General features: G+C 61.7%; 1 protein-coding gene and 1 long non-coding RNA gene across 5 annotated transcripts in view; one reads left to right on the forward strand and one right to left on the reverse strand.

Moving 5' to 3' along the window:
• Window positions 1-1,274: 1,274 nt before the first annotated feature.
• The window catches only part of COL16A1 (collagen type XVI alpha 1 chain), a 46,389-nt gene continuing 31,257 nt past the window's right edge, over window positions 1,275-16,406 (forward strand). For 2 of the 4 annotated variants that reach the window (XM_051832131.2, XM_051832132.2), the window contains exons 1-25: window positions 3,009-3,115; window positions 5,069-5,143; window positions 5,236-5,353; window positions 6,188-6,311; window positions 6,512-6,778; window positions 7,615-7,695; window positions 7,835-7,960; window positions 8,734-8,787; window positions 9,054-9,080; window positions 9,656-9,691; window positions 10,653-10,742; window positions 10,937-10,978; window positions 11,077-11,121; window positions 11,213-11,248; window positions 11,596-11,658; window positions 11,963-12,007; window positions 12,090-12,185; window positions 12,361-12,399; window positions 12,902-12,946; window positions 13,125-13,160; window positions 13,621-13,731; window positions 14,097-14,132; window positions 14,584-14,619; window positions 14,695-14,784; window positions 15,153-15,197. In XM_051832131.2, the coding sequence (XP_051688091.2) occupies window positions 3,043-3,115; window positions 5,069-5,143; window positions 5,236-5,353; window positions 6,188-6,311; window positions 6,512-6,778; window positions 7,615-7,695; window positions 7,835-7,960; window positions 8,734-8,787; window positions 9,054-9,080; window positions 9,656-9,691; window positions 10,653-10,742; window positions 10,937-10,978; window positions 11,077-11,121; window positions 11,213-11,248; window positions 11,596-11,658; window positions 11,963-12,007; window positions 12,090-12,185; window positions 12,361-12,399; window positions 12,902-12,946; window positions 13,125-13,160; window positions 13,621-13,731; window positions 14,097-14,132; window positions 14,584-14,619; window positions 14,695-14,784; window positions 15,153-15,197 (1,836 nt within the window). In that variant the 5' untranslated portion in view covers window positions 3,009-3,042. Of the gene's footprint in view, window positions 1,488-3,008; window positions 3,116-5,068; window positions 5,144-5,235; window positions 5,354-6,187; window positions 6,312-6,511; window positions 6,779-7,614; window positions 7,696-7,834; window positions 7,961-8,733; window positions 8,788-9,053; window positions 9,081-9,655; window positions 9,692-10,652; window positions 10,743-10,936; window positions 10,979-11,076; window positions 11,122-11,212; window positions 11,249-11,595; window positions 11,659-11,962; window positions 12,008-12,089; window positions 12,186-12,360; window positions 12,400-12,901; window positions 12,947-13,124; window positions 13,161-13,620; window positions 13,732-14,096; window positions 14,133-14,583; window positions 14,620-14,694; window positions 14,785-15,152; window positions 15,198-16,406 lie in introns of those variants that run through there. The other 2 variants (XM_051832133.2, XM_017350238.3) reach the window with 2 other exon arrangements.
• LOC138850692 (uncharacterized) lies at window positions 7,158-9,455 on the reverse strand. Its single transcript, XR_011390808.1, has 2 exons — window positions 9,327-9,455; window positions 7,158-7,391 (listed from the first exon to the last, which is right to left on the reverse strand). It is a non-coding gene; the product is annotated as an uncharacterized lncRNA (long non-coding RNA).

A 16,406-nucleotide genomic window follows, 5' to 3' on the forward strand; every position in this document is an offset into this window, starting at 1 on the left:
GTGGCGTGGTTGGGGTTTCCACTGACTCAGCGCTTCTGGGTCTGGAGGAGGAAACCCCAGACCTGCCCCCCGACCCCATTTGGGTTAGATGGAGCCACAGGGCGAGGTGACAGGAAGCACCCCCCACCCCCACAACAATCAAGGCACTCAGTTACTCCCTGGGTGACCTTCAAACCCATTTCTACCCCTCAGCAGCTGCCTGAGCCTTGGTGCCTCCAAGGGGGAAGCCCCCTCCCGGGGGAGGTCACCAAGCCCCTGCCTCTGGACACCACCTGTGGCTTCTCCCTTGGAAGCCTGATCTTCTGTCCTGCCTCAACTGCTCTTGCCTGCCTGGACCTCGTATAAGGCAACCTCCTCCCCATCACCGGGCTGCCCCGGCCTGGCCCTCTCCCCACGCCCCACCTGGGAGCACCAGAATAATGATAATTTACTGAGCCCTCTTCCGTGCCGGACGGTGTCTGAGCGCTTCCACAGACCCTCACTTGCTTCCTGCTCACAGCAGAGGTGTGAGACCCGCATGCTCCCAGCCCACAGATGAGAAAGTAGAGTTACACTCAGAGCCGGGCTGGAGGCAGGCACCGGGAGGTGAGCCCTCCTAAAGCTTGTGGAGTCAGGGGGAATAAGGGGCCTTGCTCGGCGCCACTGCTCTGGGAGGGAGGCCAGAGCACAGGGCTTGCTTTAGCTCCCCTCTCTCCCAGCCCTAGTGCAGACAGACAGAGGGACAGGCTGCCCAGGAATGCTAGGCCGAGAAGCTGGAAAAAGCTGACCGCTGAGCCTCGGCTGGCAGCCACGTCACCAGTTCCTTGGACTCTGGGAGGAGGGTCCCTACCCGCCTCCCCCAGCCTTCTGGGGGCCCAGCCAAGGCAGGGGAACAGGGGCGGGTGGGGGGGGGTTGGGTACCGGGAAGGCTCTTTAAGCTCCAGGCCCAGCTCTCAGAGCGCCAGACCCCCGCCTGCCCCCCGCGCAGGAACCCCCTTCCGGGGCAGCTCCGGGCACGCAAGGTCCCGCCTAGCGCAGCGCGCTGCTCGCTCACCTGGCGGGGAAGCGGCAGGGGCGGGCCTGGGCTCCCGGCCAGGCCAGGAGCGGGACTGCGCGTCGGTCCGGCGGTCCAGCCGCCTCTCCCGCTGCCGCCGGGGCCCCTCCCGGCCTCCCGCCTCCTCCGGCCTGGCGGGCGGGCCCAGCTGTGTTCCATTAGACGCCCTGGCAGGCCCCCAGCCCCCTGGAGCCGCCCCTCTTCCCCCACCCGGAGTGGCCGCAGTCCCAGGCAGGCAGGCAGGCAGGCAGGCGTGCGCCCCGGCGGCGGCGGCACTCAGCCCCGGGAGCTCCGGGGCCGGCGCGGGAAGCTGGGGACCCGCGGGGCCGGCAGCCGGGAGAGATCGAGGACCCCACCAGGGGGCCTGAGGAAGCAAGGCCCTGCGTGCCTTGGCTGGCTGCCTGCCTGAGGCTGCCCGGATTGCTCAGGGAGGTGAGGGCATCCCTTACCACTGGTAAGTGGGGGTGCAGCGGGCTGCCTTGGGGCTCTGGGCTGAAAGGCCCTTTCTGCTCCCGACTTGCTGTGTGACCTGCGGCAAGTGGCGTCCCCTCTCTGGGCCTCGGTCATCTTCTCTGCAGTGGCATGAACTCTAAACTCCATCCTGGTTCTGCCTCTCCCGGCCCCCGAATCCGTGCTGCTGTGTTAGGGCCGTGTCTCTGGCAGCTTCTCTCCCTCGCGTCCTGTGGCCCTCCCCTCTGGCTGAGGCCTGGGCAGTGGAGGCCAGAGATCCGGAGGAGCCGGGAAGAGCACATTTGTGCTCACGCCTCTGCAGGCCCTCGCATGTGTGGAGTGGCTGGCCTTCCATTGGCTGGCAGCAAGGGCAGAGCAGGATGGGTTTTGAGAGATGGGAAGTGTGCACCTTTAGGATGAGGGTGAATGGGGTGAGGGCACGGTTCTGTCCCAGGAAGAAGGAGGCTGAAGTCCTGTCTCCAAATCTACTGGGGTGAGGGGACCCTTCTGTTCTCACTCACTATCCATGATAGTGGGGTGTGCGGCATAGGATTCCATTACAGTTGGAAGGAATGAGGTCAGACTCACGTAAGAACTTCCCAGCAGGAAGGCCTACTGGAGGGGTGGTCATTAGCTGGCTGTGTGTGTGTGTGTGTGCAGGCTGGTGTGGCTGGGCAGACCAGCGAGCATGCCTGTGTGTGCGTGGGCTTTTGTGTGCATACCAGTACCGTGTGTGTGTCCGCTTATCCATGTGCCTGTGCCTCCGCATGTGCTGTGCACGCACACACGTGGCTCTGTGCACGCCCGAGCTGCCTGTCCGGAGGGGGCCGGATGATATACAGCGCTGCTGGCCGCATGCAGAGCCTGCATTGATTTATCTGGGCCCATCCATCAGGGTTTCATAAAACTAAAAGACGAGCATCCATCAGTAGGAAAGGTTGGCAACAAGATCGTGAGCCCTGGCGACCTGCTCTCCCGCCCACCGCCTCCATGGGGGGAGCTTCCTGGCCCACACGCAGACCTGTGAGACCTGCCAGGAGCCTCGGCCCCTGACCTCGCGGGTGCCTGCAGGGCTGCCTTGGCAGAGCCCAGTGCAGCTAGCCAGATACGAGGCTGGTCTACACTAGCACAGAGCACAACTTATTAAAATACTGAAATGCTTCCCATTCTCAAGCCCCAGCATGATCCTGACTTCTCTGGGCTTCTAGAACTCTCTCGACTGCTCCTTCATCCAGCCACTGGCACGGTCAGGTGCTGCCTGGCCCCCGTCTGGATGCTCTGGCCAGCACTCTGCCCTGCTGGTCCATGTCTGTGCCATACCAGTGGTTAAATATTTTGAATATCGCCCCCGCGCAGATCCTAGCTCAAAGCCTGTGGCTGGGGCCCTGAGAGGGGCTGATGCCCGGCCAGACCGCCCGCCACCGCAGTCCCAGTGCCTGGGCCCCATGCGCTGGCTGCCGCTTGCCCACGTGTAAGCCGTGCTGTGTCAACTCAGGATCCCGTCTTCCCGGTCTCTGGTTTTCAGGTGCTGTGGCTGTGGCTCATCTCTCTGGACCAAGATGTGGGTATCTTGGGCTCCTGGCCTCTGGCTGCTCGGCCTCTGGGCCACCTTCAGCCATGGAGCAAACACAGGTGAGATGGCATAGGGAGGGTCAGGATCCCCCAGGCCTGCAGCTGGCTCCTGGCGATGCCGGAGTCCTTATGCGTATGTGACCATGTGCATGCCAGTCATGGGGGCCCTAGGGGAGAGTCTAGGGGCTGGGCCCAGGGTAGCCTGCGGTGCTGGCACCTGTGTGAGGTGAGCGGGAGAGTGTGTGTGTGCATGTGTGTGTTTGTGCCCTGAGCATGGCTGTGTTTGCACTCAGAGTTACTCTGTTCGTATTCCTGTGTCCCTGTGTGTGGGAGAACAGCTTCCTCCCCGCTCCGTCACCCACCCTGTGCTCACATGCTGGGAAGGCCTCTGGGGGCGGGGCAGGAACGGCAGTGCGTTCTTCCTGCTGAAGATGCCCGAGGCCTCGGATCCTTTGCACGGGGGAGAAGCTGTCCTGCAGCCCTGTCCTCCTCCTGTGCTGATCTGGATCTCTGACAAAGGCCTGCCCGAGGCCCGAAGGCTGGCTGGGACTAAGGGTGCAGCTTTCTAGGGCCCAAAGCCAGGGGAAGTTGATCGGGCAACTTGCCCGGCCTCACTGGGTGCCCTCTGGGCTGGGTAGCACCCTGCCTAGCCAAGTGGAAACAGAACTTCTGGAACCCAGATCCAGCTGGGGAGTGGGGGAGAGGGCAGGAAGAGCCGGGTGCTGAAGCGAGAGGGATTGTGCGCTGGGGGTGAGCGTGCCTGCCCGGCGGCTGTGTGTGCCTGCCCTGCGTGCACGTATGATTCCCTGCGTGTGTGCTCGTGAGCCTCGCTCTCCTCTCCCGCTCCAGGTCCCCTGAGGGGGCTGGGGCAGAGAATTTCCACATCTGTAAGGAATCTGGGCCCGGTGCCAAGGGGTGAGTCACCCATCGTGCTGTGCTGGGGAAGACAGTGATGGTCTTTCTGGCCAGACCAGGGGGAGGGAGGCTGCAGTGGGGTCGCTAAGTTCAGGGACCCAGGGCTCCTGCCAGCCAGGCTTGCCAGGGAGTGGAATGCCAGGTTCTAGGGGCAGTCTTCGATGTCTCGTCCCGCTGCCCCATCTGCGTTGCTAGGATGGCCTTTCCAAGTCCCCCCTCTGTCTCTGCTGCCACAGCACCTCCCTCGATACTTCCGCTCAGCCAGTCCCAGGCAGAGGGAGGCCCGTGGCTGCCCACCTGGCCCTTCAGGGCTTTGGAGACCTGAATTCAACCATCCTCTTTAGGAGCCCTTATTCCCTTAATGTACCCTGCCTGGAGCCCCAAGTTCCTCCTGGAGGTGCCCTGGAGCTTGGGGTCCCCTCAGACCCTCCATCTCATATCTCACAAGACGGTGACCCAGGTGAAAAGCCATTCTGTTGGCTTAGCTTTTATCTGGCCTGCTTGTCTGCTTTGGTTGTGGGACGTGGGCAGCCACCCATTGCTGAGGACATGTGTACCAGCTGCCTGTGACATCCCTCATGGCATGGCTGTCCACAACTCATGCACATGTGGGCACACACATGCCATTGTACATGCCTGACACAAGGCGTGCATGACCTTGACGGTTCCCCACCTGCCCTGGGTGGGCATGATGGCGAGAACACGCGCGCACACACACGCAGTTCCCCAGCGTGGCCCTCCGGGGCTGCCCAGGGTATCTTTTATTCTTTGCTGGCCTGGCCCCTTGGAGCACTGGGAGATTTGACTTTCTCGAGTTCTGATTCTGCTCGGCTGTTGACTCATTTCTTGGCCCGGGGTCTCAGTCTCTGGGCCTCAGTCTTCCGGACTATATGCTGGGGCGGAGGGTGGGGGTCGCCTTGGTTCCCGGTGCAGCTGGGATTCAGAAGGCACGTGGTGCAGGCAGCCTTGAGGAAGGTCCTGGCTATGGGTCCACAACAAGGTGCTACGCACTTGCTCCTCCCCAGCGTTCCCAAGAGCCCAGCCATGCAACTCCCTTGGCCGGAGCCGCTTAATGCCTGGCTCCCCATTCCCTTCCAGGGGGGCAGTGCCCACCTTCTCAGCAAGAAGGCCTCAAGTTGGAACACAGCAGCGATCCGTCCGCCAACGTGACCGGTGAGTACCTGTCTGTCCTGCCGGCCCCTCTTCTGGGCGTCTGCACCCTCTCCTCGCCTGCTCAGCTGAGCTGTGCACTGTCTCCCCTAAAGGCTTCAACCTCATCCGCCGACTCAGCCTCCTGAAGACGTCCGCCATCAAGAAGATCCGCAACCCTAAGGGGCCTCTCATTCTGCGGCTGGGGGCGGCCCCGCTGACCCAGCCCACACGGTAAAGGCCCCAGGGTGACGGCCAGGATCCCTGCTGCAGTCAGCCCCCCCAGCGACTCTGGATGTGGGGCCCCAGCTGGGAGCCCCGTCTGCGGGGCATTTCATACCTACCCCTGGGCCTTCAGGCTGCTCAGAGACAGGGCACATGACAGCCCCACTCCCAGATCTCCCCCAGCTCGGCTCACACTGGGGGCAGGGACAGGCCTGTACCCTAAGGGCACCCCAAGAACTCCAGGATGGGGGCGGAACCTGGCAAGAGGGGTGTGTGTGTGTGTGTGTGTCCACCCTGTGAAGTCCAGACTCCCACACATCCCCGGGTGGTCCGGCCCCTGCTTGTGTCTCAGGCTTCAGTTCTTGCTTGCTGCTCTGGTCTTCTTCAGCATCCCACCTCCCACCCCCAGTCAGCCCCTCCGGGGAGTCTGGTTCCTTGCAGGTTGCACAGAGCGGTCATTCTGGGCCTTCTTGGTGTGTGGTCCACCCACACCCCCATCCGACTGGACACGCCAAGGGGGCAGGCATCTCCCCCACTGTGATCCCCAGCCGCCAGGCACCTGATGAACGTGTAGAGAATGAATGAGTGGATCCGAGAGGTCTTAGAAAGCTCACGGGGCTGGCCTCTGGTGGAAAAACGGTGCACGGATTTCAAAATGTTGATACTGAGATCAACTTACCTTTGCACTCCAGGTCCCGTGAGCTTCTGGCAGCACCCTCCTGTGGGGCTAGAAGTCTGACCTGTGTGTGCCTGGGGCAGGCTCCCTAGATGGAGAGCCCAGGTGGGCAGCAGTGGGGGCCCTCACACCCGAGCCTCACGGCACCTTCTTTGCTCCATCCCCAGCCGAGTGTTCCCTCGGGGCTTCCCGGAGGAGTTTGCGCTGGTGCTGACCCTGCTGCTGAAGAAACACACTCCCCAGAGCACGTGGTACTTGTTTCAAGTGACTGATGGAGATGGGTACCCGCAGGTGAGCCCCACGCCCGACCTCTTTCCCAGCTGTGATTTCTGGGGCCTCCCTGCGCCATCCCCAACCCATCAACACCTGACCCCAGCCAGCTTTCTTCGCTGAGTCTGCATGTCCCCTCCCGAGCACTGAGCTCCAAGGCCTTTGAGTTTGGAGCCCTGGAGCTCTGAATCCGCTCTTTCCTCTTTCCCAATCCCATGCAGATTTCCCTGGAAGTCAATAGCCAGGAGCGGAGCCTGGAGCTCCGGGCCCAGGGCCAAGATGGCGACTTCGTGTCCTGCATCTTCCCAGTGCCCCAGCTCTTTGACCTGCGCTGGCACAAACTGATGCTGAGCGTGGCTGGACGCGTGGCCTCCGTGCACGTGGACTGCGTCTCCGCCTCCTCCCAGCCCCTGGGGCCCTGGCGACCTGTGCGGCCGCTGGGCCACGTGTTCCTGGGTTTAGACGCTGAGCAGGGCAAGCCCGTCTCGGTGAGTCGAGGCTGGGTCCTGGCCTCTGCTTGCACCCCTGGCCTCTGTATGTCACCAGGCCCTCCCCTTGCTCAGAATCCTCCTTAGCTCCCCACTGGCCTCCAGACCCAGCCTAAATGTGCTAAGCTGGCATTCAAGGCCCTTCATGAACTGTGTGTGTCCTCTTCCTTTATGTCTCTCCTTTCATCCCTGGTCAAGCTCCCTCCCCCCCCCCGCCCCTGCCTCTGCTGCTACCTCCGCCTGAACCACCTTTCCTTGTGTTGTCATCTGTGGAATATTTACTGTCTCTTCCAGACCCAGCCTGCGTGGACTCTGCTCCCTCCTTGCTCCTCTGGGCCTCCTCTCCCTCTCCCTGCATGTGTGTTTGGTGACAGCTATATTTTGAAAACAAAATATTTATTTATTTGAAAGGCAGAGTTACAGGGGGAGCGGGGAAGAGAGAGAGGAGAAAGATCTTCCATCTGCTGGTTTACTCCCCACATAGCCGCAACAGCCAGGACTGGGCCAGGTCAAAGGCAGGAACCAGGAGCTTCATCAGCGTCTCCCACATGGGTACAGGGGCTCAAGGACTTGGGCCATCTGCTGCTGCTTTCCCAGGCACATCAGCAGGGAGCTGGATAGGAAGTAGAGCAGCCAGGACTTGAACTGGTGTCCGCATGGGATGGCGGCTTTACCTGCTGCTCCACACGCTGGCCCCAACAGCTCTATCCCTGAGAGTCTCCCAGGCAGACTGGAAGCGCTGCAGGTCCAACCCTGCAGGGACGTCTCTGCCTCCCTGGAGGCCCAGGCACTGAGCTGTTGGAGCACGTGAAAGTGACCTGTGTTGTCCCCTGCAGTTTGACCTTCAACAGGCGCACATCTACTGTGACCCGGAGCTCGTGCTGGAGGAGGGCTGCTGTGAGATCCTCCCTGGAGGGGTGAGTGGCTTGGCCCTAGCACAGCTTATGGGGCTCGAGGCACTGCCCAGGCGCACTGTGCTGGCCTTGGGGGTCTGGGAGTGAGTGTCCGGGAGTCTTGGGGCAAGTCTGACCCTGGCCCTTCCCCTATACCAAACAGTGCCCCCCAGAGACCTCCAAGGCCCGTCGGGACACCCAGAATAATGAGCTCATCGAGATCAATCCGCAGACGGAAGGCAAAGTCTACACACGCTGCTTCTGCCTTGAGGAACCTCAGAACAGTAAGGTAGGTGAGCAGGGCCGGCAGACGTGGACACAGGCGGGCACCGGAGAGACTGCCCCTCCCCGTGACCTGACTGTGAGGTCTGCCACCAGGGTCAGGTGGCCATGTGCCCAGGGCAGGAAGGGCACAGGAAGCCCCACCTCTTTGCATACCATCCCAAAAGACTCAGGAAGGCTGACACAGCCCAGTGAGTGACCCTGTGCCCGCCCACTGCTGGCATTGAGAGTTAAGCCCAGACCCTCACCAGTGCCACCCAGAAAATTCTGATGAGGACAGGACCAGGCTTGCTCCCCAATGCAGGTTCTCCGAGACAGGGACATCCTGGGGTCAGAGGCCAGGTCCCACTGCTTCCCCCAGGGCTGGCTCCTTCTCCAGAATGCAGTCCTGGTCAATGCCAAGCTGTTTCTCTGCCCAGCACCATGGCCAGCTGCCCTCCTAGGTTCTTTGGAGGTGGCAGGGAAGCCCAATTCCTCCCTTAGCCCCGCCCCCTGGCTGGGCAGTGTCCCTGCCCTCCTGGGCATCATGCCTGGCCTTGGCCGCCGGAACACAGGAGCCCATTGATTCATGGTCTTGTTTTCTCCGACATCACGTGGGTGGGGAAAGAGAAGGGGCGCCGGCGAGGGAGGCCTCCGGGGTCTGGGCAGGCCCTTGATGTCCTAGGAGGTGCCAGATTCCAGGTTGAGGGTATTCCTGGGGTCCTTGCCTCCACCTGGGTGCCAGCGTGGGCCCCAGAACTGCTCCCTGCCCAAGAGTTTTCCTCTGCTTCCTCTGCCTAGGTGGATGCCCAGCTGACGGGAAGAATCAGCCCGAAGGCAGACAGGGGAGCAAAGGTAGAGGTGGTAGGCGGGGGGGAGGGGCATGCGGTGCCCTCAGTCTGCCCTGTGTGCCCTCTGTAAACCCCCAGAGGAGACACTCCACCCCCACTCTCCTCCTGCCGGGCCCCGCTCCTGGACAGAGCTTAGGACTTGTAGGTGCCAGCCCTGAGAGGGAGGGCAGATGGGGCAGGCACTCTAGCATGCCCACGCCTGGTTCTTGGGCAGGGGATGTTGGCAGCAGAGTTTGGTCCCTGAGTTCCATGCCCCTCCCTGCTTCCCAGGTCCATCGGGAGACAGCAGCCGACGAGGTGAGCAGGCATTTGGATTGGCAAAGGCCTTTGGACAAGGCTTCGGGCACAGAGGCTGGGCATGGGGCTGCTGGATGACTACACAGCTGCTGGCCTTTACTGGGGCCCATGCCTGGGCCCTGCCTGCCTACTGCCTCTCCTTGGGGTGCACGAGGTAGCCCTGGGGACACTATTGCTGAGTTGGCAGCAAATGACCATGGGCATCGTGGAGGCCTTGGCCACAGGTCCCCTAATTCTGGGTCTTACCTGCTAGTCTTGGCTGGGCTTCCATTTCCTGGTCTGAAGAAATGGCTGTGGATCGGGGCTGGTGGGAAGGGAAGGGCGAGGTGTGGTTTCCGGGATGCCCATCTCCGTGTCGCTCTCAGGTTCCACCCAGAAGTGTGATGTTCTCTAGGCTTGGGGCGTGCGTGTGTGTGCATGTGTGCCTCTGTGTGTGCATGTGTGCCTCTGTGTGTGCATGTGTGCCTCTGTGGGTGCGTGTGTGCCTCTGTGTGTGCGTGTGTTGGGTGGGGATGGGGGTGGAAGAAGGGTCCTGGGGCTCAGAATTGACCTTCTGGACTATTCTTGCCTTTCAGTGCCCACCCTGTGACAAGGGTACTGGAGAGAGCAATGTGAGTGAACGGAGCATGGGCCGGGTGGGGTGGGCGAGGGCTGGGAGTGGGTGTTGCCTGGAGTTGGCTGGGCAGCTTCCTGGTTGAGGACAAGCGGGTCTTTGTGCATTTCTACTCCCTCTCTGCCCATCTCCCAGAGCTAAGCCTGCCCCCACACCCACCTCCCCAAGTCCTGTGATCCAGCGATGCACTGGGCCCCAGGGTGGGCTGGGCACAGGGGCAGCTGGTGGGGTCAGGCCCTCGGTTGCTGAGCCCAGCTTTGCACTCCTACGCGATCTGAGCCTGCTATGCTGGAACAGCCTCGCAAGTCATCTTGCAGGCCTGGAGAGCAGGGAGGGTGGGGCGGGGGTCACAGAGCCCAACACCAGCCCCCGCAGCCAAGTGGACACAGGACCTGACACAGGACACAGGACCTGTCCCTCGCCAGTTGGACCAGGCTCAGGCTCCCTCTAAGGGTCCAGAAAGACAATGGGGGAGGGACCTAGTGAGAGCCCAGCTGGCACCCAGCTGGCACTACCTCTTCCGTGGGCAGCGTGAGTCACTACTTTCCCACGACCTGGGCGCTTCTCTCGCCCTTGACTTTGGGGTACATCAGGAAGTACCCCCTCTGCTACCTGTCCCGCTTTTGATCCAGCCCAAATCTGGTAAGGCATCTGATGGTCCCCAGAGGTAAGGGGTTACCATGGCAACCAAGCAGCCATGTTATCCTAGCAACAGGAAGGGGGTGTGGGGAGGAGGGAGCTAGCTAAAACCAGGCAGATTAGAGAAAGTAGATTGGATACCTTGGCAAGTTTCACTGCCTTCGGAATAGAGTCAGCAGACAAGATGGCCTGGGACGCAGAGCAGGGGCTGGGATTCAGGTTGGCAGTCCTACCACCATACTGTGCTGCGCTGGCTGAGCTGCTTGCCCTGGTTTCTTCTCCCTGCCTGAGGTGTGATGCTCTCTCCTCTGTCCCCTCAGGTCACTCTTGGGCCCTCCGGCCCCAAGGGAGGGAAAGGTGAGCAGGGCCCGCCAGGCCCATCAGGCCCCAAGGGAGAGAAAGGAGCACGGGTAAGTGCCCTGGCTCTTCCCCGCTCCTGCCAGCCCCTTCCCAGCTGTGCCCTGGGAGCTGGGATGAGGGCGGGGTCTTCCTGGGGGTTCCTATGCAAAGCCTCTGTTTTCCAGGGGCACATGGGACAACAGATCTAGGAGATGTCCCCAGAAGGCCCCACCCCTGACCCTTGCTCTCCACCCCCCACCCCCAGGGCAATGACTGTGTTCGAGTCTCCCCCGATGCCCCGCTTCAGGTAAGACAGGTGACAGCGCTTTGGGGCCAGTAGGGGGCAGCCCCTCTGCAGCCCATGGGGTGCCCCTGTGCCCCTTTCAGCGCTGTCTCCCTGTTTAGTGTGCAGAAGGCCCAAAAGGAGAGAAGGGCGCAGCAGGAGCCGTGGTGAGTGTGCACCAGACAGAGGGCGGGCTGCAGGGTGCTGGCCCAGCCTCGCCTTCCTCCCTCACCCCTTCTTTATGTCTCCTCCTCTCAGGGACCCTCAGGACCCCCAGGATCAACAGGCCAGAAGGTACAGGCCTGGATTTGGAGGGGTGGAGGTCCGTGAGCCCAGTGGGCATGCAGAGGGCCAGCGTCCCGGGTCTTCCAGGCTGGCGGTGGCAGTGGCAGAGTGGCATTGCCCCCACCTCTCCCCCCTGGTCATCCTGCCTTGTCCCAATGCCCCCAGATCTAGAGGTTTGTAAGTGTCACCGACTCCTGGGGTGGCTTGTCTGCTTGGGAAATTCTTCCTGTTGTCTGTCCCACTGTGGTGACTAAAGCCATTCAGAGACCAGGGTTCTAGGAGGTGGCTCTCCCTCCCAGACACAGCTCTCCAGTCCCTTCTGTCTGCCCCACTCACTCTGCCTCTTCCCTCCCCAGGGTCAGAAAGGAGAGAAGGGGGACGGAGGCATCAAGGGCCTGCCTGGAAAACCGGGCCGAGACGTAGGTTCCTGGGCCCCTGCTCTGTGCTGGGACTGAACCCTGGGGACCCATCCCCTACCACCGCTTGCCAGGGAGGGGAGGGGCTGAGCCCTGGGAGGCACAGCAAGAGGGGGCAGAACAGGACCTGGACCCCAGGTCTCCTGAGCCCCAGCCTCAGAGCCCCCGCCTATCTGATGTCCTGGGACATGGGGAGCGGCCTGGCTTGGGGAGGGGCAGTGAGAGTGGCACATGGGATAGTTCCTGTCCCCAGGGGGGAGATGCCAGGCCTTGGGGCCATTCTTACCCCCTACCTGCTTCCACACAGGGCCGACCGGGAGAGATCTGTGTCATTGGGCCCAAAGGGCAGAAGGTGAGCAGTGGGTCTGTTGGGGGGCAGCGTGGGGGCAGGGCAGAGCCACAGCTCTCACCTCACCCCCTTGTGTCTGTACCAGGGAGACCCTGGCTTTGTGGGGCCTGAGGGGCTGGCAGGAGAGCCCGGGCCCCCCGGCCTCCCTGGGCCGCCTGGGATAGGACTGCCGGGGACCCCGGTGAGTGCTCCCTTGTCTCACCTCTTGTCTTTGGCTGGGGCTGGGCAGAAGAGGCTATGTCTTGGGGGTTGTGGCTGGAGGCGGGGGTGGGGGGGGGTGGTTGGGGTAGACGGGCTTGCCAGGCCACAGGGAGAGGTCCCTGGGCAACCTTTTCTGACCCTGTTTCTGCCCTCAGGGGGATCCAGGTGGCCCACCAGGCCCTAAGGGGAACAAGGTGAGCACAGGTGCGGGGCGGGCACAGAGGGGCTCTCTGCTTGGCAGAAGAGAAGAGCAGACAAAGCCTGGCCCAGCGGAGAGGCCGGTGTTGGCTCAGCCAGGCCAGGGTGGGGTCCGTCCCTGTCCCCGTGCTTGAAAGATGGGGGCTGGGTAGGCCCAGGCTGGTCCAGACCACGTGGCCTTCCCTGGAGGGCCCTGGATAAGCAGGGAGCCATGGGAGTGACCATCTCTGTCTGTGGTTCCCCTGATAACCTCTGACCTGCTGCACCAGGGATGGGGCACCCCCAGGCAGCACTTCCTCCCGTCTTTTTGCAAGCCAGGGGGCTCGGGTTAGACATGGAGAAGGACAGGCAGCAGGAAGGGAAAGTTAACCGACCAAATGGATCAAATGGGGGCGGAAGGGTGGAGGTGATTGTCCCTCCCACCAGAAAGAGGATGGGTGGAGAAGGGTGGTGGTCACATCAGCCAGGCCTCCCCCTTCACCTTCCTTCTGACCCCAGGGCAGCCCCGGAGTGCCAGGAAGGGAAGGCCCTGGCGGGAAACCCGTGAGTAAGCTCGATCTGGTCGGTGAGGGGTGGGGATCTTGTCCACCAAACCTGTGTCTGTTCCCCTGAGGCCTCCAGAGAGGTGACCTCGGGCCTCGGGCCCCTCTCAGCCCCCCAGACCCTCTGCCCCCCAGCCCCTCTGCCCTGGCACTAATGCCCTCTGCTTCTTCTCCCACAGGGGAAGCCAGGGGTGCCAGGGATGAAGGGGCAGAAGGTGAGTCCCAGGCCTGGTTGGCTCCAGTGGGATGGGAAGGGAGCCCCTCTCTGTGGGGCTCACGGAGGAGTGCTGGGTCTTTCCCAGAGGGCCCCTCGCTCCTTCCATATCCCCAGGGACAATGTCTGTGATCAGTGGATAAAGAGCCCGGCTTGAGGTTAGCTGGGGTCACATCCTGCCCGTACCACATACGTGGTTATGAACGCAGCAACCCCATCAGCTCTCAGCCCAAGACCCCAGTCTGTCCCCCAACACAGTGGCTTAGGGCCTGCTCTGGCAGGGGAGCTGTGCGATGGCCAGGATTCCCCGCGAGTGGAGGAATCTGCAGTGTCCTGCTGCCCACTTTGGTGCTGGGGGCAAGCACTGGCCCACCCAGGGTCCAGGGCGGCTGCAGGCAAGAGGCCCCTCGCCTCCCCAGGGTCTCACCCAACCTGTCCACTCACAGTCCCCCTTCTGCTAGGGGGAGCCCTGTGAGGTGTGCCCAACGCTGCCTGAAGATTTCCAGAACTTTGTGGGGCTGCCTGGAAAACCAGGGCCCAAGGGAGAACCAGGTGATCCAGCTCCGATCAGGGTGAGTGCCCAGGGACCCCCACAAATCAACCAAACAACCCTTGGTGGGGGGCACAACCATCGAGAGGAATGGGGCAGAGGGGCTGAGTTCTCCTGGCCACAGAGATTGTGGACAGAGGGTCAGGCTGGGGTCCGGACCATAGAGCTCAGGGCCAGGCTAGAGTGCCGCCCGAGGTCTCCATGGCAACCTCCCACAGCTCTCCAGGAGCCTCCAGGATGCCTTTTGGGCACGCTGGGGTGGAGCCGGCTCTTGTTGTGAGTGGGGCTGTGCCCTGGGCCTGGGTATGACTGGAAGTATGGGCAGGGCTGGGTTGGGGTTCTGGCCTGGGCTCCCTGCCCCACTCCCTCACAGGGCCTCTCTTTCAGGAGGGCCTGGGATCTGCCGGACAGAAAGGTGATCGGGTACGTAACAGGAACTTTCCGTTGGGGAAGCTTAGATTGTTATTTATACGAAAGACGGGGAGACTGAGATAGTCAGACCTTTCCTCTGGTTCATGTCCCCAAATGCCTGCAACTGCTGGGGCTGGGCCAGCCCGAAGCCAGGGGTCAGGGAATCCATCCAGGTCTCCCCCGTGGGTGTCAGGGGCCTAAGTACTTGGCTATTGCCTCCTGGGTGCTCATTAGCAGGAAGATGGAATCAGAAAAGGAGTTGGGACACAAACCCAGGCACTCTGATGTGGGATGTGAGTGTCACCTTGGCCTCTTCCCCCGTTTGTTACATGGGCTGGTAAGCCCCACCTCTGGGGTGGAGGGACCCCGGGGTGTTGGAACAGGGCTGTCCTCATCTATGGCCAGAGAGTTTGGGCTGCCCCAATGTGCCCAGTTTCAGCCCACAAACCTTTTTCCCCTGCAGGGAGACCCTGGCATCCAAGGCATCAAAGGAGAGAAGGTGAGGGAGCCCCCGTTCCTGCTTTGCTCCTCTGCCTCCCCGGGAACCTTTCTGATCCCTCTGTCCCTCCCACAGGGGGAGCCCTGCTTGTCCTGCGGCTCGCCTGTAGAAGCCCAGCACCTCAGAGAAGTGAGCTCCCCGGGCCTCGGCTTGCCTGGCCTTCCGGTGAGTGACCGCTTCCTCCCCTCCCAGGCCTGCACAGCCCGTCCTTGTCACACTGGTGGCCTTCCTGATTCTTCAAGGGCAGGGACCCAGAGGGAGGCCACGAGGGAGATGTCCCAAGCCTGCACCCTGGCCCACCCGCAGTCCTCTCTCCGTCCCAGTCCCAGTCCCTGGGATGTCCCAGGCTGGGACTTCCTCTTAGGACCTCCAAGTGCCTGGGTGTAGACAGAAGGAACTGTCCAGCTACCCGCGGGCTTGTGAGAGTCCGAATCCTGATGTTGCCCTGCTCCTTCGGGCTGGACACTGGGACCCAGGGGGGGCCTTGCGGGGCCTGGGGTGGGAGAGGCTGTGACTCCTGGCTCTTTCCTCAGGGCAAAGCTGGTGCTCCGGGGCCTGCAGGGCTGAAAGGAGAGAAGGTGAGGCTTGGGTCAGAGGTCAGGGACGGCAGGCTTCTTAGCAGGGAGGCAGGGTGGGGTGGCCCTGGCAGGAATAGAGACGATGTCGACAAGGCACCCAACTGTAAATTCACAGTGAAATAAATTCACCAGTGTTTTGCAGATGGAGTCCAATAATTTATTTCCAAGAGCCCGCACGCTCTCCGAGAGAATTCCTTAGTGTTGTACTTTTAATTTAATGATCATCTAAAACTATTAAGCTTACTCAAGACTACCTTATAGTAAAATAACATTTAATCCTTCTTCATCACTTATTATGCTCCGGGCCCTGTTCCAAGTCTTGTCCATGTGTTCACTTGTTTTATCCTCCCCATGCACTCTGGAGTGCCTCTTCCTTTGTTCCCATTTTATGGATGAGAGCAGAGCCGCGCACGCAGGCCAAGTGAATTGCTCAAAGTCACACGAGTGTTTGGATGTGGAGCTGGGAGCCGAGCCCAGGAAGTCTGGCTCCAGTGTGTGTCTTCATCACTGGGCCTGGTCACTCCGTCTCCGGGCCCGTGGCGGCGTTTGTGTTTGTGACTACACTGGAGACAGCGGACATTGATCTTGCAATGCAGTGTTCCTTAGATGGGGATGAGGGCCCTGTGGGCAAACCAGTGCCCTGGTGCGGGCAGTACAGTAGACATGTGTGCAGGCCCAGCTCTGAGAGGCAAAGCACACTCAGATGGGGCTTGTGCACCCTCTCCCCACTGCCCGCCCTCCTTCCAGTCTTCTCCACTTCAGGGACTGGCATCTATGCAGTTTCCTGGACCCCAGCCCCAACCCCCACGTCGCCTTTGATTCCTGCCTTCCCCCACACCACGCCTGCCATCAGCCCACCAGCTAGGATCTGGCGCTTCGGCCAGCGACTCCTCCCTCCAGGGCCTCTGCTCTCTCCGCTCCCACCGCCATCGTCTCTCGCCCTGCATGGCCACTGCGGCCCTTCAACAGTCCACTTTTCCTCGGGTAGTTACTGATGACCCGGCTTCTGCCTTTCCAGGTCCGTCTGGCTCCGTCTCTCCTCTTCTCCACCGTGCTTTAGTGGCACCGGCTCTCCTTCTGTTCTGGAACATGTCAAGACGGCTGCCACCTCTTCATTCTGTCCCTGTGGTCCCCACTAGGAACGTCTAGAACATTCTCCCCCACCCCCTCCTCTTCTTTCCTCAGCCGACCTTAGGCTCATCCTTCTGA

The sequence above is a fragment of the Oryctolagus cuniculus genome, chromosome 7, assembly GCF_964237555.1.
Source record: "Oryctolagus cuniculus chromosome 7, mOryCun1.1, whole genome shotgun sequence".
Classification (NCBI taxonomy): Eukaryota; Metazoa; Chordata; class Mammalia; order Lagomorpha; family Leporidae; genus Oryctolagus; species Oryctolagus cuniculus.